This window comes from Amblyomma mixtum, chromosome 6, assembly GCF_055824585.1.
Source record: "Amblyomma mixtum isolate Tamu chromosome 6, ASM5582458v1, whole genome shotgun sequence".
In the NCBI taxonomy this organism is placed as follows: domain Eukaryota; kingdom Metazoa; phylum Arthropoda; class Arachnida; order Ixodida; family Ixodidae; genus Amblyomma; species Amblyomma mixtum.
Window position 1 is genome coordinate 150,017,709 of NC_143017.1, and position 24,332 is coordinate 150,042,040.

The 24,332-nt window shown below is 45.7% G+C and overlaps 2 protein-coding genes across 2 annotated transcripts in view; both read right to left on the reverse strand.

The window, feature by feature from the left end:
- The window catches only part of Nct (Nicastrin), a 28,088-nt gene extending 11,764 nt beyond the window's left edge, over positions 1–16,324 (reverse strand). Inside the window, exons 1-12 of the mRNA XM_089549600.1 lie at positions 16,266–16,324; positions 15,852–15,965; positions 15,527–15,650; positions 15,281–15,402; positions 14,852–15,000; positions 13,186–13,333; positions 12,017–12,123; positions 9,403–9,564; positions 5,956–6,183; positions 4,189–4,371; positions 2,309–2,470; positions 665–752 (exon numbers count right to left, since the gene is read on the reverse strand). Of these exons, the coding sequence (XP_089405726.1) occupies positions 665–752; positions 2,309–2,470; positions 4,189–4,371; positions 5,956–6,183; positions 9,403–9,564; positions 12,017–12,123; positions 13,186–13,333; positions 14,852–15,000; positions 15,281–15,402; positions 15,527–15,650; positions 15,852–15,965; positions 16,266–16,317 (1,639 nt within the window). The 5' untranslated portion in view covers positions 16,318–16,324. The remainder of the gene's footprint in view (positions 1–664; positions 753–2,308; positions 2,471–4,188; positions 4,372–5,955; positions 6,184–9,402; positions 9,565–12,016; positions 12,124–13,185; positions 13,334–14,851; positions 15,001–15,280; positions 15,403–15,526; positions 15,651–15,851; positions 15,966–16,265) is intronic.
- A 6,121-nt stretch (positions 16,325–22,445) lies between these two features.
- Positions 22,446–23,724, reverse strand: Clp (Cleavage and polyadenylation specificity factor subunit 4). The gene has a single exon (XM_089549603.1). It carries the CDS (start codon positions 23,544–23,546, stop codon positions 22,695–22,697), a length of 852 nt encoding a protein of 283 aa, XP_089405729.1. The 5' UTR covers positions 23,547–23,724; the 3' UTR covers positions 22,446–22,694.
- Between the last annotated feature and the right edge of the window lie 608 nt (positions 23,725–24,332).

Below are 24,332 nucleotides of genomic sequence, written 5' to 3' on the forward strand. Positions count from 1 at the left end.
AAGTGAGGGGCTCGTTATGACATACATATGAAGAAAGCCAACAGTCATCAAAACCAAGGAGCACAAGGGAATGTTTCTCTCTTTTTTAATTGTGGTGTTGATCAAAAGTAAATTAACAGTGTAACTATATTATCGCTGAAAGATAACTGATTAGAAAGCAAAAGAAAAAACAACCACATGCCGCCGGTGGGATCTGCCACATTAACCACATAAACCTTAATACAAGCCACATCAAACCCAACATTCCTCATGCGCATCTCTCAGAAAAGAACCTGTGCCCACCTTTCTGACAGGCAAATCTTGCACGTTGGGCTTTACTCCAAAGGCTGCCAGGTATATTTCACCACTTTTTTTTTTTTTTCTAAGGCAGCTTTGATGCTCTGTGGGATGCATTTTCAGTTGCCCTGTTTGCTCCTCGATAGTGGCACAATGCCACATCTAGCCAAACCATGTTAAACAACGCAGGGTTCACAACTCAAGGTTCAGAGCTGATACAAGGATATGGCCCTGCTGTAACTGCCACCATGTAAAGCAGCGCCAATTTCCTAATGCTCAACTACGCTCTGCACGTGTCATTAATACGCTCAGTAACTTCTTTTTGAAGAAGCACTAACACTAGAACAGGGACAAAAGGAAGGGCACAATACAAGGTAATATGACTTACTCATGGCTGACATTGAGGCCTTGTTTGTGACTTCGCCGAACAAGGTGCATGAAGCATTCAGAACATAACACTCCAGAAGTTCTGCTGTCTGCATATGCAATTCAAAAGGGGCAGAACCACAAAGCAGGGCGATTAAACCAATGCACTGATAATTTTCGAGGTGAGATGAGTATTATTGCATCACAATGCTGGCATGATGCAGAGCTGTCAAGCATGCACCCTACTAGCCTATTGCTGCAAAACTTTTAAATGCATTCACTGTAGCTCAAAATTTTGTATTTGTTTGCAAATTTAGACAAAATGAAATATAAAAACTTCAATCCTTCTTGATCCGGAAACACAAATCTGGTTAATATTTACCACAATAGGCCACACAAATAGGACATAAAGATATCAGAAATAAGCTCATGCTCTGGTCTCAATAAATCTGTGTACCAAACATGCCAGTGCCAGCAACAAAAGTTCAAGAGGTGTAGTAATGCTCAGAATTAAGAAATAGTCTTACTTGTACACTGCAATTTGAATTTTCCACAACAAATATTTTCAAACACACCACAAAACACTAGAAGCCCAAACTAAAATAATACTATAACGAGGTAGAATGTGTCGACATGGCTTCGCAGAAGGACATGCTGCCAAGCTGTTTAGAAAATCTCTAGTCGAATCCTGCTACAACGAAATTCACGGAACCCGCGAAAAATTTTGCTGCAGTGAAATTTCGTGTCATGAAATCGAACCAGAACACTGATAGACTGGGTGGATAGTTTATGAACAACTAGGCATGCACAAACACTGTTTTTTTTTTTGGTTCGAAGCGACAGTAATTTTCTTCGAATAATTTTGAAGCAAATATTTCAAATACTTCTTGCACACAAAAAGGTTGGATAGTACAACAGGCATTTTCAAAATCCTGTATTCTTTAACACAAAAAGCCATTACAACTGAAGGTTTAACACACTCAGTGAAGCTGTGTCAACTTCCTGCATCCACGTGCCTCGTGCTCGCGCCGTCTCACGTGATACGCGGATTTCATGCGCAGAAGAGCGGCTGTGGCAGCTGCAGTCAGCACACACTCGCTCCGCAGAAATCAAAAGAACCATGAGTCCTTCGATTAGAGAAATTTAGCACGGCCCGATCCATGGCCACTGTGATGATCCGATACCCCGAGAAGCCACTGCACATGCGCAATCGCCACAAGGAGGCCACAAGAAGCAAGAAGCTGGCCAGCTGTTCAGACACCTGCCCCTTGCGGCCAATCAGTGCGAGCGCACTGGGGTCACGCGGAAGCGGATCCGCGCATTGCTGAATCACTCTACTGATGCAAGCCGCCATGCCGGTAGTGCGGCCGCAGACGCCTGGCAAGTAGAGATCTGGACGCCACGTTTCCACCTGCTCGCATCTGTTCTCAACAGTTGTTTGAAATTCACGACACTGGGCAAGCAGTACACCGTGACGCAATTGCGAAAAATCGTCAAAATGTCAGGTACCAAATTGGCCACCATGGCTCTCCTTACGCAAGCGTATACGACTACAGCCCTGTGGGCCCTTTTGGGTGCCAAAATAAGTATATGAAAAAATAAATCACTGCAGCAGCATACCATTTCCCCCCAGAGTGCCACCGTGGGTTGCGAAGCATTTGCTCACCCTGAATTTGTCCAGAGACAGACCCTTGGCATCTTCGCCCGTCACCACCTTGAAGACAGCAGAGGCCACAGTGGCTGCCAGTTTGGTCAGGTGTTCAGCCACGCCCTGCAGCTCATCTCCCGTGGAGTTCAGGTTCTGCCAGTTGTCAAGGAAGCTGTTGTAGTACCTGCAACCAACCAGAACAGCAACAGGCATCGTGAAATTCATTGCGTGAAGACAAATGCTAGTCCCTTAACCTTTTCTGATGTGCTCATCATTCCAAATAAAAACAATTGTCTGAAGAAATATTTCCGCTTTAAACCTGAAACACACATTGCTTATTTTCTACACGTATGTATGAGTAAACATCATCGCAATGGTTGCGAAATCACATCATGTTCCTCATGAGGGAAGCAAACTGACATTCGAGGAATCCTTTATCCTTTTTCATAGCAACAGACAACATGAGAAGCCCACAATAAAATGACATGATAAAATCAGCCCTTCTGACAATGCCGAAGCACACACCATCCAAGCTCACTGCTTTGAGTGGTACCATTCACTGCACTAGCTAGCTAATATAAAAAAAAACCACCACAATTAACCCAAGAACACCTATAGTGCTGTATCCAGCTTCAGACAAGCTGAGAGCCTCAAACCAGGACAAATTTTTCTTCAACTTGAAAGATTCTAAAAAAACTTGCATGAATCTTTAAAAAGGCCAGGAAAATACACCTACTGAGGTTAAGTAAAGCAGAGGAGTGATGGTACCCCATCACTCTCATCACCACACCACAAAAATATTTGAGCTGGCTTCAAATAACCAAAAAATCGGCAGTTAAATATGACGCTACCTCCTAAACTCATACACTCCAGAGCGCACCCAAAAAAAGAAAACAGGTTGGGACTACGTCCCACCCGTGAATACATCATGCGTTGCTGCCAGGTTTGTTTACTCCTGGTGGGCACAACCATCAATGCAATGGCTTGCATATCTTTCACCGCTGTCATTGCGAGCACACCGTGGACTCGGATTTCAAGGCACAACTTCTGCAAGTGACCACTGCACTGGCACATGGGCTGACTACAAGTGGCGACACAGGGGCATTGTTACCCCTCCCTTTCAGTCCGATCACAGCCGATAGCTGCAGAGACCACTGCTAAGCAAACTACTGTCCCTGGAAGTGTAGCCGTGGTGTTATCCTTGCAACGAAGGAAAACGCTGGGCTCCCGTCGCTCACCATGACATTATCATAGTCATAGACAAATAGTTGCAAAAACTGCCACTATACACGCATCAATCGACCAGTGAATTTTAAAGAATATGGTTTTTAAAAATCAGCAGTAAACCATCGGCTCCATTCAAAGGATTCATATGTAGTGTGAGTGCTCAAAGCATGTGTTCAATACAGTGAACACATTTACCAGCAACTTCGAACCAATTTCATGCCCATTTAATGGGAGAATTATTCCTGTGGCTCACTTCTACAGTTGTGCTTTTACAGCAGAGTCTCGTTAATTTTAACTTCTGGCTTCTCCGAACAGTTGCTGTGGAGTCATCAATATCATGTGTATTCAGAAAGCTCTCTCAATTTGAATTCCACATAACGTGAACAAATTTTCAGCTTCCTTCACACTTGAATTACTGAGAGATTACCATATTAGGCCTCCCACAAACTATTTTCCTTCATAGCTACACCATCTAAGACATTAATATCCTGCTCAACAAACCACCGACACTTGGAACTTTTGTCATGAAGCATTGGCAGCATTAGGCTATTATAAGGCTTTTGAGTTTCGCTAGAACTAGTCAGTTTCATACTTTCTTAAAAATCCCGAGCTACACCACCACCAAGCGTTCTAGACTAAAACAGAACCAGAACTTCATTCAATACACTGAGGTACCTGTTCTGGAACTGCTTGTCATGATTTGTGATGACCACAGAAGCGATTTCTTTGTCTTTCCTCAGGAAACGCTGGACCGATGATGGAGGCAATGGCTGCTCAGGGGCCGATGTCTCCACTGTGAGCTTCAGGGTCTTGGCTGCAGCCGCATTCTTGATCTGTTCAATAAGGTTGTTGACCTGACAACAGACCAAGCAAAAAAAATACGCATGAGCTAGTGAATGGCCAAGCATGTAGCTTCTAAGGATACTTTAGCTTCGAGCAGCACCAGGTGGCAGCTGCGTTATTTCGCTATATATATAAAAAATTAATGATGCCAATAACTGCAACTCCTGTCAGCAGAAAAAGAAATTACATAATGAAAAGTAATTGTTATCACTTCATTATGTGCACAATGTAAAGGTAAACAAAAGCAACAGGTGAAGGAAGGAACAAAGGCAAGTGCGGACTCTCAAACAGAGTTTATTTTTAAGCTCAATCTTAGCTATTTCCATGGTAACCAGCCCATAACTTAAAACACCTGCTTCCATAAGCACAACACCCTTCATTTGAGATTGATAATTAAATGTAAAGCTCTTTGTGCCTATCTCTATTGTGCTCCATGCAGCAGTTATCTTTCATGCAACAATATCTTGTACAGTTTGCCATTATGCTTTCTACTTGCACCATCTGTTAGGTTTCTATGCCCTCTGCCAAATGCTGCGCAGTTCTTAGTGCCACCAATGCTGCTGTATGCCAGACACACCATACAAGTCTTGCACCACAGCAAACTGTCAGCTTTTCCAATACAGTCAAACCCACTTATAACAATACCGGTTATAACAATATATCGGATATAACAATGGTCAGTTGCGGCACCGTCAGCTTTTGCATGTGCTCTATGGTATTTTCGGCACAACCCTGTTATAACAATTATTGGTTATAACAATGGTATTTCCATGGCACTTCAGTATTGTTATAAGTGGATTTGAGTGTACATGCACACAAACAAAAACATTTTTGTGCAAAAAAGCACATCAATGTCTATTGGAATACAAGAGGCAATGTGCTTAAGTGGAAGCACAACTTGCGATTCCCCTTAAGCACATTGCTTTTAGTCGAACCAAGATTCGTCTGCACTTAATGTGCGGACTTTTGTTGCGTTAGCAACCCTACGCCAGGTTTTCGCCTCGTCGCGTAGCCGCTGGCCGGTAGGCACGAATAGCCTTGAACAGCCGTTGCCTAGCAACCGTTTCAGCTGAGCTCCGCGAGGTGGCGTCACTGTCGTTGGCGCCGCGCCGCTGCCGTGCGCGTAGTGACTTGCTCCCGCCAGATGCATGCTCTCCGCCGAGGTAGAGGGTGAGGAAGTGGCGCTTCGCGGGGGTATATGCGCGCTTCACCTCGGTGCAATCTTGTCATTATGGAGAGCGCTAAAGAGAAGCAACGCCGACAGGACCAAACTAGAAAGACTCTACGCGCTCGAGAGACAGCAGAAAAACGCGCTGCAAATCTAGAAAAGCGTCGCAGCTAACACAACTGACCAGGCTTGGCCAGAGCTAAACCATGCCTAATTTTTTGTTTGCTGAACACCTATGTTTTACACAACCTTTCACGACTTCACTCATTTGTCACGAATGCAGAATTGTTTTTATTATATATGGTGTACCCTACTCCTGTAATACCCAGAAGATGTGAGCATTCATCAGAAGCGACATAGATAAAATGAACGAAGGGCGAGCTGCACACCATATGCATCGTAACCCCCCCGTAGAAACGGTGCTCACCGTCTGGTTCACTTCAGCAGAGCCTGTTGAGACAGGGTCGGTGTGCACATAGACAGTGCTCGAGTTGCCCAGTGGCGCCACCTGGCTCAGTTCGACAAAGTGCGAGATGTGCTTCAGGGTCAGTGACGCTGGCTGCACCTTGCCAGGGCTGGGCGGGTTGGCCAACGGGAACTGCCCCTTCTCCATGTCGTACACGACTCGACTTGAGCCAATGTAGTCAAACGCTTCCTGAAAATGCCGGTGACAACAAAACGCAGCGCAGGGTTGAAAATGCGCAAGTACTACCTTGAACGGGCTTCTTCAAATGCTCTTTGTCCTCAAAGAGCAAAATTACTCACAATTCTGCCCTCAAAATTACTCACAGGCTAGGAAGTACACGGGCACGATGAGAGCAGTATGCACAACCCCCCCCCCTCTTACTCACCACACACGATGCAGTAAAACCTCATTAATTCGAAGTCGCTGGAACCATGAAAAATGGTCAAATTAACCGGCTATTCGAATCAACCATGCACAGCAAATATACGGGGGCCCAGGAAAAAAATATCACTGCGGGAACGCCCTCAACTCATGTAATGCCCCATACCAGGGGCCTTTGAGGTATCAAATAAAAAAAGAAAAGTGAAAAAAAAAAAATACAAGTCAATGCATGCACCCTCCCTCCTCTCACACTGTCTCGCCACGATGTTCTGCAGTTTCCCACAGGATGAAATTGTGGCACATGTGCAACTCACAGCAATAAACGCTTAACAATGCGATCATAAGGACAGCAGCCATAAGTCAATAGAGATCAAGAGCGAAAAGCTGCGCTCCATCCTGTGTGGCCCGACTGCTTATAGCACGAATAACCAAAGTGCAAGCAGTCCTGCAGTTCTGAATTCGGTTTGCTCTCGTAGTGCTCGCCCAAGAAAGCGACCGGCAGAGCAACCAAACCAAGTAAACGACGAATAATTAAAATTTTTTTTAGCAGAACCGATTCGCACACAAATTTTTGATGTCTGGAGCCCCATGCGTCCTGCTGTAAATGGACGCCGACACGGGGCGCATACTAACTGCCGCTTACCACTTGCCGCCACTTACACCAAATCGCATCCAATATTAGATACGGGTCTGTATTATATGAGGGTTTTTATGGTACTTTCACAGTTAAAGTAAAAAACATAAAATAGAGGAAGCAAGAGCTATTGAAAAAATGGAATTGAGTATCCGAGGGGAAGGAAATAGACTGAATGAAGTTAACGATGGTGTTCTAAAGGTCATTATGTAAAATGTTCCAACATAGCCTTTGAAGAAGAGGAGATTACCTCTTTCGCTACCACGCCATATGCCACAGGACACATATGACCCGATGTTTTGAACTCGCCACCAAAAATTCAGGCCGGCGCTTCTGGACATGCTGCGCCATCTAGTTCGCTCTATGACACTAACTGTACGGTTTCAGTTTAGTCTTTGCATTTTCTAAAATGAGGGGGTGTTGCGACAAATGAAACTTTGCCTGCTCATTGCGTGCCAGTCGGTGTGATGCTGGCATCCTTTTCCATCATGGCATCCATCTCATGCATGCAAAGGTTTGAAAGTTTTGCACATACAGTTGACGGCTGATTTTTCGGACTCTCTAGGGACCGCAAAAACGACCAAAAAATCGGGCAGTCCAGGAAATCAAATTTCACCTAAAAAAATCACAAACTTATTACCAATATGTCGGAGGAAGCAGCCAGTTGTATTGCACACATTCTAAAGCTCCTCATGACTATATTTCACCGCGCGACATGTGCACGGACGACAGGCGGTGACCGCTTTCATGAGCTCGGCCTGGCTGTGCAGCCCTCGGCATGTCGCCGATGAACGCACGGGTTGCGACAAAGTCTAAACGGGAAAGCGAACACGCCGCTGCGGGAACTGCGCTGTGCCCGCAGTACGATGGGCCCGGAACGAGAATGCGAAGATGGAGAAACGATAAGAACCGAGAAACGGCCGAAGCAAATGCTCCGTCGGCGTTGGCCTTTGCCATTAGGCCTGGTGACTAGAGCCAAAATTGGTATCGTACCCGGCGATATGCACCTTGTGGTGGCTTGCGTATAATGAGGTGTCTTGCCTGTCATCGCAACACCAGTTGTTTACGGTTTTACAATAGAACAGTCGGGTTGCGGTGCATTTTGCCGCAGGTACGCTGATGTTGCTCTGAAATGAACCACCGTTTCCTCCCCTGCTTGCTGTCTCCGTGAGGCCGTATGCTCCCACGCGCTTCGCTGCTATCTCTTTCCGTATTCCAGACGAAAGACTCGGCACAGATGAGTTCCGTGAACTCAGACTACGGTTCAAGTTCTGCAGCGGAAGACTATGGGAGGTCACGTCCAAAGAAAAAGTTGACGATGATGATGATGACGACAGCGGCCTCGGGCACCATCCATGGACGGCACTTGGAAGCTCCTGTGCGCGTGCGTGGCCTCTGCGATAAGGCGCACTACTACTCGCAGCCGGAGCCGATCGCGGAGGCCACGGCGCATGCATTTAGACGGCTATTCCCACCTTGGTCATGGAATATTCGGGTGCGGCTCTTACATGGATTTATTTTCTTTTTAAACATTTCTTTCGAGAAAATGGGGTGCGGCTTATACACGGGTGCAACCCTTACGTGCGTTTATACGGTATACGGCCGCTTGGGTATTGGCGGTGAGTGCGAACGAGGTCCGAAAAATCGAGTGGTCAGTTGCGGTGCGTCCAAAATTTCAGGCGCTCTTATACATTGGCTCTATGGGCCATGTCGCGGTGCACACAAAAAAGTCCGAATAATCAAGCATGTCCGGAAAATCGGGTGTCCGAATTTTCGGTCGTCGACAGTACAACTGTGGCGTTTTTCTCGTTCCATGTATATAAACCAATAAGCTACAGTTTGATGCATTACAGTGTGCAATGCATGTGGCACTTCATGAAAAAAAAAAAAATTTTATTTTAGAACACTCAATATCGTTCACTTTTTATGTGGTAGCGGAAGAGTTCATGATGCAAACAGTAGTGCCCAGCACACAGTGATGAAGAACTATGCACATGGTAAGCCTCAAATTTACAAGCATGCTTACTGGCAGTGAAAGAAACAACTGCCATAACGACACAAGCAGCCACTGAGCAGAAAATAGGCATTTCTACAATGCAAGTACCTAATGAATAAATGTTGTGAACAGTGCAGTGTGCTATAGTTACCAGCAATTTTAGCTCAAAATAAAACTGTGCCATTGCAAACCTTAGCATTCAAACTTAATTTTCCCCGGCCATCAAAGAGACTGCGAATTGTGTCCTCCAATGCATGCTCCATATTCTATGTTACACCAAATTCCTTCCATTAAAGGATGACCTATGCTTTCAGATCTAGCACTTTTCAATGGAGTACTTGTGTGTGCACGCTTTTTCTCGCGCTGAGAAGTTACAATTTGGTATCTTGATACTTACTCCATTGAACAAAACAAAGAGGACGTTGTTCTTCACAAACTCAGGCTTCTGGGCCACCTTGAGTTGGTTGAGCATCTGTGCCGCGATCAACAAGGTGATGAAACCAGATACTGATGAGTCGGCACCCGGTGCAATGCTGTCAAACATTGAGAAGGTGTCCAGCTGAAAACAAACAGTTAAAAAGACCATGACTGTTTTGTCAGTAACAGTACTGCGTGATGGCTTCCAGAGTTGCTAGTGGTTCACACACTGCCATCTATAATCTGAGGAATTGTTAGGCGATTCCTTTCAACGTACCAGTTCATGCTTACTTTTACTAACCTACACAATTAAGTGTCAAAAGCATTCACTATAATGAATAATCAGTGTCAAAAACTTGTGGCGAAAGTACTGATATGCAGAGAATGTGAATCTGGCAAGGCTTGAAATTGTTTCTGCACTAATGTCAGTGCAGTAAAACCTCATTAACACAGTTGAGCCCGCTTCTAATGGCTGCGGTTACAATAAACATTCTCTTATTACAAATGAGGGATATGCTACCGTCAGGTTAATGGCACTGCGTCTCAGATAAAACAAACAACTGTGGCTGCATCAGTTGGTTGTAGCGACCAGCAAGGCTGAAATTAGGGCGAGTTGGTAAGTATTCATGATTTTGTTCACAGCGCAACAAGAACGGTTATAGCGACTGTAGAGGTGTCAACTCTCCCTTGAAGTCGAAAAACTGGCGCTTCCCGCAAGCACGCAGATAGCAAAAACATTCTCCCAGGCCCCATATCACCTGCGCACCACGCCTCAGAATGGAATGGAAGACCTTACCCCAACACATTCTTACACTGCATCAAACACAAACATACTTTGAGTGAAGATAACACAAAACGTTACCATAAAACCCATAGTGTTTTTTTTTCCAGATTTTTAGCATGTCAAATTTTCGCCTCCTATTATAGTATGCATATCCAAACAATCTTTAGCCCAAATCTGCAGCTTGCCAACACTTGTGCTTCCACAGGTTTTGTTTTTTGTGCACAGATACGCGCCAGACACCATAACAATCTGCACTTCAGCTCCAATACATCCCCTTAATCAAACTTCAGACACCTAACACAGTCGAATCCAGATACACTGAACACACAGGGGATTGCGAAATAGTTCAACACACTAAAAGCACGTTAATTCAACCCCCATTAATTCGCGAAACTGGGATCATTCAAACTGCTGGCGCAGCCCTGCCTGACACCCATGTAAACTATGGCGTTGGATAATAGCTAATTTTGGACGCTATGGGTCTTGTATTGGTTCATTCAAGAGGTCCCCGAAGGAAGGCTGTGTCCAGGTATGACCGGCATCACATGCGATCATCCAAATAGCCCTGCTCAAACCTAAATTGCATGCTGCAGAGTCGCCTGTGCACCTCTGACATGTGCGCAGTGGTAGGCGTGCCAACGAATCGACAGCTCCATCACTGAGAACTGTTTGATCGCTAGGTTTCAGTTGTGCTTTTCTGTGCTTAGTGCGAGCCCACATCAACGGCACTGTTATGCAGTGCTCCAGGTACATTCTGCACAGCTGGAGTTCTTTAATGTGAAATGACACTGCAGAGCATATGCCATACTTACTTGATTCTAATGTGCACCTTTTTTCCAAGGAAAAAAAAAAAAAAATGTCCAAAAATGAGGCAGTTAGAATCGAGTGTGAAAATGAGACTACACTAACAACAACCTAGTATCTGCACCACAAAAGGCAGCTTGGTATTTCTTGTGTGTCGTCTATAGCTGTCATAGAAACAGATAGGCCTTGAAAGCATCTGAAGTGTTTCATCAGCAATGCTCCGACCTTGACTTGGGCCAATATGGAAGCGTCGGTGTGCCAAGTTCACTGGGTTGACAAAGAAGGCGATCTTGTGTGCGGAGGCAAGTGGCAAACGGGTGACCTCATATGCGCTTGGTGTTCCTAGCATGATTGGCAGAATCCAGGAGAGAGGGTTTTTGTCAGCAAGCTGGCTTGGAACGGTATCAACACGCGCCAAAGAAGTGCTGTTTGCAGAAACACGAATCAACAGGATGAAGCGTGCCTTGTTGCAGAACTTTGCCGTATCGGTTAAAAATGCATGGTGCACGACTGCGTCTGCCACGGTCGACAAGGTCTTCAAGAAGTAGTGCGGAATTTCAAATGCCATGGGTGGAACCAAGGATGAAATGCTTTGGGCCACCACTGCAAGTGAAAAGGAGGCTTCCAACAGCGACGATGAGCAATGACAATCCTACTGGCCAGATAAGGAAAGTTGAGTGAGGCAGCAGCGCCATTTACTTCATCATGATGTTACAGCAACTGCAATACAGGTTGGTTGTTCCAAGTGAGAAGATTCCTTTCTTTACCGAAGCATAGAAATCCAGTGCACGTTACAACCAAGGGCATGTTATAATAGAGTAAATACGATATTTTTTTTTGCATTTCTCTTCCACTGACATGTAGCTGTTAAGGCTCTCATTTGAACTTGCGACCTTCATCTCAACAGCCACGCGCCAAAGCCACAGAGCCACCCCAGCATGTGACAAAGGGCACAGAAAAATGCTTCATCAATAAACTGCAAGACATAAGTTCTAGATATGCTTACCCTTGCTCCAACAACGACCACAGAACGGTTGGTCACTGCCTTTTCACTAGACGTGGCATACAGCGTGGAAATAACATTCCTGTCCGTCAGAGGATCACAGTACCGCACTGCAATAAGAGAGATCAAAGAAAAACGCTTTTACAAGCTTTGCTGCATGATGGCAACAAGATAGTGCAATCATTAAAAAAGCATCAGCTTTTTCAAGTGACTGCACCACAACAAAGCTGCACAGCCATCGCAAAAATCGGCGCAAATAACCAAGCGCAGTGCTAACAGGAGCATGCCTGCACAAGCTGCCGAAAGAACCAGAACAACACAGAAAAATCCTCCGATGGCTGGCGGAGATACATGTTAAACAATGCGCTCTTCACTTGGCCCAGAAGAAGCACCGGCTGGCTGAAGAAGAAACAACACAAACTTCCTGGAAGATGTTGCCTCACCTGACCAATGGCAACGCACGCTCTGGGGGGAGGGTGAAAGAGCAATTGTACTATCAACGTCAAGCGTGTGTGTGCACACCTGCTTTGGCGCAAAGTAACTAACAGATGTGGCGCACCTACAGATGAAAGATGTTTAGCGCCGAAGGCTATCCTGTGGTGTAGTTTACTTGGTTAAAGTGCTACCACACAATTCACATGATTCAACACCACTCACCCAGCCCACAGACCTACACGGAAGCACGCGCCAGTCTTCGGGACGGCCACCTCTGCGATTCACTGGTCATAGGAACTGTCGTAGTACCCAGTGAGCAATTTGCGTTCCTTCTTTGTGCTAAGATATCTCTGTACTGTAGCCTCTGTCAAGTGCCGCTCTGCATGTGTTGCATTGTCTTGCAGAACACTTTGCATGAGAGACTTGTAATTCCTCTGTATCATCTCTCTGCTGCATAACATTTGTTGTTTAGTGATCCTCTGACTGCGACCCATTCTCTGGCTAGCGACGCGCAAAAAGTGGGCACCAAATGACCCCCCCCCTCTCTTTTGTTACTTGGCCGTTGGATCCTGACTAAGCTTGTCACGCTAAGTCGAGGGCATCTCCCGCAAGACCACAACAACCACCCCGTGCTCTAAGGTGCATAGGTATGCAAACCACCTGTGCGTATGATAACAACAGGCTGTGCCAGTAGTCATGCAAGCAACCCACGGGTGCAAAGAAATATGTCCTCTCACATGGGTTCATGGTGACCAAGTTCTCACTCCGCCTGATGCAGGTGACGCTGTCCTTGGCGGCACTCATTCTGCTTCTCAGCTGGGCCGCACACAGTGGCCACACGCGTTCATGCTTCCCCTTCGGCGGCAGGTTGTGCTCTTTGAAACACTACGATGAAAAAGAAAAGAAAGAACCATGGTCTCGTTAGACGTCAAGAATGCCATGGTGGCATGCCTACAGTCATGCCTACGAGAACAAGTTCATGAATAAGCAGAACGGGAATGGCGTCCAAGTTATCAACTTTGATGTCGGAATCTGCGCGGTCTTTTCAGGTACACCCCTAAGAAAACATTGCAATAGTAATAATAAAAAAAACAGTGCAAGACTATTTTCATTTCAAAGATGGTTTTTAGATGTGCACGGGGAGAAAAGTACCTTAGGTTAATTTACATGGGCTATGACAGTCCCCATTAGGGTTTTCTTCACATGCGCTGTTTTCATTTTCTTTTTTCACAACGGCTACAATGACTGAGCATCAAACCGAAGACCTTCGAATGTGGCTACCACACTGAGTGCTCATACGAAAAAAACAGCTACTATATAAGCATAAAGGTCCCGGTTAAAGCTAAAGAGTAGGCCATTCCCTTCTTGGTCAACATTTGACTGCAGAAACAGATATATAGTTCCTGCAAATTCTGAGGTGAAGACACAAAAGCACTAGTGACCTGAAAAGGCTCTCAACTCTGAAATAAATGGAACATTGGTACTTAAACATCACTCAACTTGACTGCCACAAAAAAGGAGACAAGCTGCATCCAGATGAGCAGAGACATATGCTACTTAGGGAGTTTGTCACAGTACAGCTTTGCCCCTGACTGTTTTGAGCTGGTCAGCATCCGAATATGAATAGGTCACTCTTCTTCTCACTTCAGTCTTTCTTCTCACAAAATAGTCCTGTAGCTTTCCTATGTAGACCATATGTAAACATGAGCACACATATCACTTTATATCTCAAACAGAGCAATTTCATGTGCTACATAAGTTTGTAGGGCATATGGTTGATAGTGCTGACACCGGACTGTAGTAGAGGAACAAAGAGCAAAGAGAGAATTGGTGAGGCGAACTTCACAACATAATCACTACCAAACATTAAGCGCAGCTGTAAAGACCTTGTAAAGACCTTTCCATCGGGCGAGGGACATGCCGAAACACCCCCTCTCTGGACTGCTGCGAACCTGTTCCGCCACCGCCGTTCCCATTGCACTGGCCGTCAGGTGCGCACAACAGTCTAGCGAGCAATACGGCGATGTCCAGGGGGGCATTATTGAAAACGTCTATAGGAGAGAAATGTCACACTGCAGCATACTCATTTCCCAGTGCTACTTGACAGAACAGCTGCCAGCAGCTTATCTGTTGAGCTACCCACCTAATTGAGAAGACAGTTCTAATTGGAAAGTCCTGTTGTAGGACAATTTTCTACCTACGTGACTTGACTGCAGTGTAGGCCAACAGATGTGATGTGCCAATTTTAAGCATAGCTTTTAATGAGCCAAGTATTACATTGTTCCTAACAATGGCTAATAATGGCTTATAATGGCCAAAATGCAACTCCCAAAATAGCATGCAGCAGCTCACCAAACACGTCAGCATAAAGTCTAGTTTCAGTAGCATTCATAAAAGACCCACCTTGTTAACAATAATGTCGATGCTTGTTTCATTGTCCACCATGAAGATAGGAAAGTTCCAGCGAGTGAAAAACATGTCTGTACCAGGATTCTTAGGATTCCAGGAAACTTTCTTGCAACTGGCATACTGGTTGTGGTCAGCATAGAGGCCTAAAATGCAATGTTCATCAGATTTCTATCCTACATGCAATGAAAGCATTTTTCTGCCGAACTAACTACTACCAGGAAATTTTAGCGGTGCTAAACTACTCTGCTAATGCACACAAATCATACCAGTAGCTCAGCCAGCAATCACATTCTCGGACATTACAGTGAAAAACATGCGACACTCTTAGCTTTAGACAGCTCTTCAGGATATGTTATGCTACTCTATTTTCCAGCATAATTTTAATGCCCTGGAGCTCCAGTAACGAGCTAGGCACAAGCTCACCAAAGCCATCATTTGGGCACGTGCTATCAGGCGAAAATCCTTGTTCTGGAAGGTCTAGGCTGCTCCGTAGCACAATCACACCAGTGACACGGCCGGAATCTTGAAGCTTTGTCATGTTACCCCTGAAAAAAGAAATGAGAAATGATGGACGAATTGCCATTTATAACCCCAGTTCTATCTCCCTCGAATGAGCTCTAATTCTCTAAGTCGGTTGTAACACGATGAACATGTGCAGACTCAACTTACATGTTGAAGAAATCCGCGCGAAGAGCAGCGATGTACTTGACGCCGCTGTCATCATCAAGGATAAACTGGACATCATCTTCGCTCGACACAACGTGAATTACTCCAACGTTCCCGCTCCTGTCAGCTAAACAGAACAATAGACCGAAAAAAAACCTGATAAAGTGAAAGCGACAGTCCCGGTGGGTGCTACGGTCTTTGATAAGCATTCTTATCTAGTTAGCAAGTACCGCATTGGAAGGGCGGGCTGGAAACTAACAAAATGCACCTCTTTCAAGGAAGGCAATTTACAGGCTCCCACGGGAAAAACCACAGAAATCCTGCTTACACGAACATCCAAACTCGTGCGTCCCGTTAAGTCTTCGGAAACAGTAGAACTCGGCTTGGAGAGGTTGATAAATCTTCAGGCTCGTCCTATCCGGCAGAACTTCGTCAAGAATGACTGAAATGAGAGCGCACGAAACCTTCAACACAAAACCTTCTAAATATAGCAGCACTTGAGCATCTATTCGTCACACAATGCACGCTGTCGAAGACAGCTCATCGCAGAGCCGACAAACTAAATACAAAGAGGATATCGGCACAACTGCACAATACACAGCGGAAAGTCATGCCGCGAACGTAGGCTGCGCGTTTCTTCAGACACCGTTTTCATGCAGCAGTGACTGAAACCTCTGTTTACTGATTCCTTAACGTATCTACAGCTCAAAGGACAAGCCGCAGATATAAAACACGTACTTACATACAAATAAAACTTGTATTAGAAATATTCTTATGCGATATGACAGCGCCATATTTTGGCAGCAGCGCCGTCTGGCAATTACAAGCGGAGGCAGCAAGGAAAAGGAATATCTTGTTAGAACTTTTCTGCCATAAACTTGGTCAAAAACGAACGAACGCAAAGCGGAAACTTTGAAACATTTGTAAAACGGCAGAAAATTAAACGAAGTTAAGTCACAGTTGATTCTTAATTGCTGAATTGTTTCGTTTGCATGAACACCCGCAGCCGCAGCAGTTTCCGCTGAAAGCCGCTAAGTTCAAAGGTTCAAACTACGGTGTAAGAATATTCTTACACCGTGGTTCAAACAGAGTTCAAATCTTCGAATCACGTTCAAATTCTAAAGCCGCTAGGTTCAAAGGTTCAAATCTTCAAACCGTGTTCCAATTTCAAAGCCGCTAGGTTCAAAGGTTCAAATCTTCAAATCATGCTCAAATTCCCTGTTTTGTGGTACCTTCCCCGCGAGGTTATGGTGGTGAAGTCACAGGTGACCTGCACCGTCGGGACCACGCGCTGACGCGGGCAACGAGCCGTTGCGGAAGAGGAGGACATGCGCAAGAAGGGCGCAAATGCAGGCTCGCCGAACGCCGAAGAGCGCCTCTTCGGCGTTCGGCGAGCCTGCGTTCGCGCTAAATTTACAGCGCCTCTTCAGCGTTATACATCGACATAAACAAATGAAATATAGGCTAGGAGGGAGAGAAACAACCTTATTGCAACACAGCACTAGAGAATATCCTGTGCCAGGGTCGCACGTCAACTGGTCCATCAGCTGGTCCAAGGCTAGCCAGTCCTGCCATGTTGGGTAATGGGAGGAATGAATGGCAATGGGGAAAAAAAAAAGGGAATGTTCCAGATTGGCATAGAGTATGGGGCGATTGAGGCATGCAGTGAAGGGTTGGAGATGGCAGAGAAAAGAATGGGCAGAGGTTAGGAGTGTATATTTAAGTGGATGCTGCAAAGAATGCGTAATTTATGAGCGGAGAGAGATTTGTCACGAACAGGAAGCGTAGGAAGAGATTCTCTAATGCTGTCATAGTAATGATTTATTTTGTGTTTGTAATGGAGATCTACTGTCCCACTTTGATGAATAAGGCCAGGCACCCCATTAGTGGGTAAGGCGATGGACCACCTCATTGCCTGGGATTTCAGTGTGACCAGTAAGCCACCTCAGCATAACTGTGTGCGGACAAAGTTTGATGAGAACCTCTTGTAGGTCATCTGAGTTGTACAGGAATGTGACCCGTATATCGTAGAGCTGGAGGAATCGGGAGGTGCTTGGAATAGCTCCTGTATACTGGTGATTATTGGGGATGGTCTTGAGGGTAGCAGTAGGACGGGGATTATTGTAAGGACTCGGAGTGTATGCCACGATCTGGCTGTCACATGCAATGAGGCAAGCAGTAGCTCTGAATTGAGCTCATGAAGCATACATGCAGACATAAGCACTGACGGCGGGGGTGCTGGAGGGCTCGAGCCCCCCCTTCCCTTGAAATTTTTCCAGGAGGAAAGGGGGGGGCTTAGCTTCCCCGGAGACTGAATGATGTGGTCAGGGGGCAGCATATCTTCTGCTACGGTCTGGCACATTCACACATAGCACTTCTTCATGGGCACAAAGGGCTTGCGTGCAGAATAAATCTCAGAATCTCAGTGACATCGCAGATGACTTTATTGAGAGGGCTACTGTGTGAAGAAACACTTTCTGGATTGTGCGGTAGCCTTTGTGTAATGTGAAAGACAATGAAGTTCATCACAGTAAAATACGCCAGCTTTCTTCAAGCTGCCACTGTCCATGAGCTCAAATTAATCCCTCGGATAAAATCGGCTCTCAATTCCCTGTGTTGCCATTTCGCCAATACAACTTCTGCTCTTTGACTCCTGTTTGTGTCTTCATTTATATTCTGGAAAGATGCATGAAGAGTTCACATTTAGTTTTTAAATTTTACATTGTTAACTTGTTATGAGAATGTTTGTATGGTCCATTGTTTCTTAGACACGAAGAGTTCAAAACATGTTTATATTGAAATTGTAATGTTGTTGTCCAATGCTGTGCCAAGTGCTTTGTGTGTATCCGGAATAAACCGGTGTTTCAAAAGACTGGATTTATCACTTGTCAGGCGATACCATGGCTCGTGGACCGGTTCTTTAGAAGGTGGGGCCTTTAGTATATTGCCTCTCCGCCTGTCTACATCTTGCACCAATATCATCTGAAAATACCGTAATACATATGCCCGGCCTGAGCAATCATGATATCTTGCACTTCAAGTTCGATTTATTGCATGCACCGTAGTCAAAACGCTCCAAGACCATTAGGGACAATAACAAAGCTTGAGCGCTCAATAGAAACAAACTGGTGCATGTACCGAATAAAGTGTCTTAACTGGCTCTGCTCCCGACCACCTCTGTGCTACTGTACTAAAGGATACTTCCGTTAAGTCGTTTCCTTCTTCATCCAATGTTATCCAACGTCCCGATCTCCAACTGTACGATCATTTAGCGATGGATCCCACCATGTTTGATTTCCAAGGCATCATACCAATTATCGATTTGAAACTAACATTTTCTAGTGGAATTGATGGTATAAATGGCAAATTTATATGGAATTTTAAAGAGTTGGTCAAATTACTCATTGACATCCACCCAAGCGCAGCCACACAGCTACAAAGGAAAGCTACACAGCTTTCTCAGCTACACAGCTGAGAAAGCTGTGTAGCTTTCCTTTGTGGCCGTATGGCTGCGTTTGGGTGGATGTCAATGAGTAATTGCCCCCTTATTACAAATCTACTACTGAGAAAGCTGTGTAGCTTTCCATTGTAGCCGTATGGCTGCGCTTAATTGGGTGGATGTCAATGAGTAATTACTCCCTTATTACAAATCTACTGAGAAAGCTGTGTAGCTTTCCTTTGTAGCCGTTTGGCTGGGCTTGGGTGGATGTCAATGAGTAATTACTCCCTTATTGGAATTCTAAAGAGTATACTTCTATCATCATGAAATGCATATTCTCACAATCGTATCATCATGGTGTACTATTGAGACTGGAAGACTGCTGTGGTCATATCAGTACATAAAGCCGGAAATAAACAGAATCCATCTAACCATTGACCCATAGGGGGGAGGGCTAACAAAAAGGAGAGAGAGTGCTAAGTGCCCCCCATCAGCAGATTGAAAACTCAGTGCCTATGCATGCAGACGATGGTCGAATCAAAGGAATAAACGTGGTGGATAACGTGAGTAGCGCGTCTGCATGCATTGCTATGTGCTTTGGAATAGAGGCAATGCGGAGATTATCTGGGAGCGAGGAAATGGGGGTAATTGAAGGAGGATCAGTGTCCCTGTTTAGTGCTGCAAAGACGGGCCATCTGCGGGTCTCAATGCTGTTCTAGGGGGTCTACCCTGGGTAAGAAGAACACTGTGGAGTATAGGTTCTCAGTGGATGCGTGCATGGGAACGTGGAGGATGTTCTTGTACAATGCACAATGTGCAACCTCATTCTGGCATCATCAATGATGGGTTAAAGTAAGATATAGAACTATATAGAGAATTTTTCTAATGCTAACGAGTGGATTAGCTGCCCGATTTGAGCCTCATGAAGCCTTGCGTGCTTAGCAACAATGCAGCAGATGAGATGACTAAGCTGATGGCACAAACTTTGATGGTGCTGTGAAGGAGATGGCCATTAGCCCAGCCGCGTTTCCATCGCTCCGAGCGAGACTTTGCTCAGCCTAACCGATGGCGGGCCATCACTGCTTCACCACTGCATCCATCGTCCTCAGCGTCATCAAATAAACCACCCTTACAGTGCTAGTAATATTGGCTTGATTGAATGATTCATGGATATGAAGTCAGAGAATACGGCTGATGTATCAGGCTATTATTCCTTACTGGTCTGCTCCACACTGCCCTACTAAGCCCTGGTAGTGGGTTATTAGTTCTTACCGCAGACAGAAACTGCAGAATCTGTTACTCAGAGAAAGGGCCTCTTTCATTACTTCCGTTATACATTTGCCCTTGTAGAAAGACATACTAAATGCATTACACTTTATGTGCACACTTGTGTTGTGCATAGGTACTTATGTGACGGTTAATGTGAGAATTATTTTCAATTAATAAATTTTTACAAGACAAAGAGAGAGGCAAGCTGCAAGGCATGCCATAAAAAAGGAATTATTTTCCAGCACCAGGCAGACTTTCACTGCCTGGGGTTCAAATGTGCAGGGAAATCTTGGTGCATGAGCATTTTCACAAAACATCAGAATCACAGAGCTACTGCATCAGGGTACTGTGAAAATTAATGTCATCAAGCACACATGCAATACAGTGTTGACAGTACCAAACACCTGAATCATTTCCTGCAAAAATGCGGCACTGCAGTGGCTGAGCGGTTATAGTGATCGGCTGCTGACCTGAAAGACGCGGGTTCGATCCTGACAGCGGCAGTCGCGTTTTGATTGAAGTGGGGAAGGAAAAACTTTTATTTAACCAATAGATTGGTAGTTGCTTGCCATCCTTAGTCCAGGACTCCATTGGCTATTTCTAGCCTGCACACCCGCTCAATCACCGTTGCTGGTCTTGTAGGTCTGTGCTGGACAGGGCAGCCTCCTAAGAGGAGAAAGTGGGGTGGAGGAGGGGTGGTTGGTGGCCTGGTGGGTTGGGGCATTCCCATAAGCAGTGAAGAGTGCTGGTGTAGGTCTGCTGCATTTTGGGCAGTATCCAGGATATTGTGCGAGAAAGAAGAGGTGTTTGTGGTAGAGGTTTGGGAAAGTGTGCGCCTGGAGCTGGTGCCAGGCTATGATGTCCGCACTGTTGAGGGATATATGTAGCGGGCGAGTGTGTTTCCCTGTTGTCTGCAGTGTTCAAGAATGAGTGTGTATGTTAAAGGTCAGTGCAGATCAAAGAACCTCGGGTGGTGGAAATTATCAGTAGCCGTTCACTATGCTTTGGAATGTTAAACCCCATAAACCACCGATTTTCTGTAAGAGCAGCTTGCAACAGGCAAATTATCAATCACGCAAGGTGGTACGTTTTCCAACCAGAACACTTAAGCTCTGGCCTTCAAATCAGAAGCAAACTCAGCAAAATCATCTTTTGCCACCTCTTTCACAATAGAATGCTTAGTTTTGGCTCTTGCACATAGCAGAGGCATACTGTTTTTTTTATATTCAACACTCAGCAGCAAGTCACTTTTACCATTCTCTTCCTTACCAATTTGGGTGCAGTGGCTGGCCAGAGGACATCTCAGCCTTTTCTTCGTCTTTAATACTCCGTCCCTCTTAAACCAGCACTAGTAGTTAGTACATGACGCAAAGTGCATTGCAAAGCTGTAAAGGTGGCAACACGGCGAGCTCGAGTCTGAGTCTGGCTTGTTAGTAACACAACACACATAAAGAAGACTTTTAAAAACTATGTTCAGCCCAATTACTTTGCACGTTTGTGCATTGCGCCCACAAGACATCTGTCAACCTTGGATCAATTAATGTTTCAACCTGCTCCTTTTACTGGTGTCGAATGGTTTGGTTGGTTTATTGGGGTTTAACGTCCCTCAGGCTACGAGGGTCGCCGTAGTGAAGGACTCTGGAAATTCCGACCACTTGGGGTTCTTTAACGTGCACAGACATCGCACAGTACACGGGCCTCTAGAATTTCATCTGCAACGAAATTCGGCCGCCGCGGCCGGGATCAAATCCGTGTCTTTTTGGGTCAGCAGCCGAGCGCTGTAACCACTGAGCCACAGCGGCGGGGCCAATGGAGCAAACGTCCTGAAGCTACATTACAGCCAATGACAGTCAAGCTGTGTCGTTTTGTAAAGGTTCTCAAAACAATGAAGCTTACACACAGCAGCAAGCATACTTGGAAGTTCAGAATGGCGCAAAAGACACACACACAGGAAAAATAGGGGATGACAGAAAGAGCGCTCTTTCTGTCATCCCCTATTTTTCCTGTGTGTGTGTCTTTTGCGCCATTCTGAACTTCAATCATGAACCAACTAGCCCCAAAGCAAGTTCTGCAAGCATACTTTGTTTGTAACTAAGTGGTTTGGTTTTATTGGGGGTTTAACATCTCAAAGCAACTCAGGCTATGATGTGCAAGTAAGTTGTGACTAAGTAGGTCCAGCCTCTGATACTTTCAGAGGCAGAAAGGAAAACTGTGCAGTTGTACACAACAAACAGTTTAATGATGAAAGATAGTAGACAGGAACTGATGCATCCTCATAGCAATTACTAGCCTCTAAACTTTCATGGGCAGAAAGAAAAACTGTGCACTTGTACACAACAAGATGAAAGATAGTAGACAGGAACTGATGCACCCTCACAGCAATTACTTAAAAGCCATTGAGATGCACCAAGACGTTTACAGAGAAAATGAAACAAACTCTGAATGCACTGATGCATCCCAACTCTATACGTTTGGAGTGTTGTGAAGTGCACTGCTGAGGAAAGCCAAATGTCCCTTCGGGCACTTGTTAGCATAGTGGCCTTTTTCTCCACACTTGTAGCAGGTAACCTGATCCAGTGGCCTGAAGCGTTGCCCGCCTCCAGGATTCGCGACTCCGCCGTCGTCGTGATCGCGTCGGTGCATACCGCCATAGTGGTTGTGGAACTGCATGCGAGAGTGGTGCTGCTCCTCCTTCAACTCTGCTGGCATTTTGTGGCACGATATTGCCTTGTGCCCTGCCTCGCCACAATAGTGGCATACAATGTTAGCCTTCTTTGCTTGCTGTGCAGGATCTTGAATAGGCAGGTCGAACTTGGGATGCATAAACTTGCACTCTGGTCCATCGGGACAAAATCCGCAAAGGTAGTTGATGCACATGACGCGTCTCGTGTGTCGGTGGCGACAGCTCGGGCCATGACGGCAAAACCCTCGATCGTACCAAGGGCAGTCTTTAATCTTTGCTTCGGGATCTATGTGCAGAAACGGACACTCCTTGTTGCTGCACGCGTTGAAACGAGAGTAGAAGTAACACTCCGGCATTTTCGTCATGTCGAACTCGTGAAGGAACTCGCACTGGTCGCCTTTCTTGCAAAGACCTCGAAGCCAGTGTTTACATACCACTGTTCGGTCACCCTTAACATGCCTAAAGGGGCATGCAGATCCTTTGCTGCAGTTTCCTTGCACATAAAAACAGCACACGGCAGCCCCGGACTTGTCCATACCAGGGAACGGCAGAGGCAAAGCACCGAGCTGCTGCTCCAGGGCGATCTCCAGCTCGAAGACAACATTTCCCACTTTGGCTACTATTTCCTCCATCACAAGCGTAGACAGCAGTCGACAGGGTTAACAGTTATAGTATAAGCCGCAAGGCTGCGACTCAAGGTGCTCTCTTACGACCACAAAGCTCCGGGCGTCTCAAACCAACGCCAAGCGTTGCTCAAACAGCCTGACGCGTCTCATGCAAGCAAGCCGCCATTAGCTGGATGGATGGATGAATGATGATGGCTTTACCCTTTGTATCGGACGGTAGCTTTCGCCACCTAGCCTGTACTTCCCCCATTGTTAATTTATTTTTCTTTTCCCTTTCTTTCACTTTCGCTCCTACAATGTCTAGTCTGGCTATCCTTTTCCCCTCCAAATTCACCCCTCCCTTGATTTCCGCCACCAATCCTCCAACCTCCCCTTCGTCAATGTCACGCTTTTCCCATCCACTCGCCCGTCCTCCCCAGTAACTCCCAGCGCTATCTCTATGGCTGTTGCTGCCCCCTCTGGGAGGGCTGGGCGGAGTTCTGCGCACCCCAGAACATAGAGTTTCTTACTATTACCTAGAGGGAAAGCTGGCGGCGCTGCACTTCAGCCACCATGGACGCCCAAAGCATCATGGGGCGGTGAGCTACTTGTTGCGGCACAGTCGTAATTTTTTGGGAACATGGAGTGGCACTACTAAGATGTTTCATTCCGAAAACGCTGTTCGTGTGTGCGCAGACGACTTTCGCGCGAACGCAGTGGGCAAAACTCATAGTAGTGAAAACGCGACGACAAACGACGCCAATAAAAGGTTTCATTTTTCTGAAATGCCATTAAAAACCTCTTATAGTGTTT

Bases quoted from the DNA above. Each gene is read 5' to 3' on its own strand.
- Clp (XM_089549603.1), bottom strand. From the start codon at position 23,546: ATGGAGGAAATAGTAGCCAAAGTGGGAAATGTTGTCTTCGAGCTGGAG.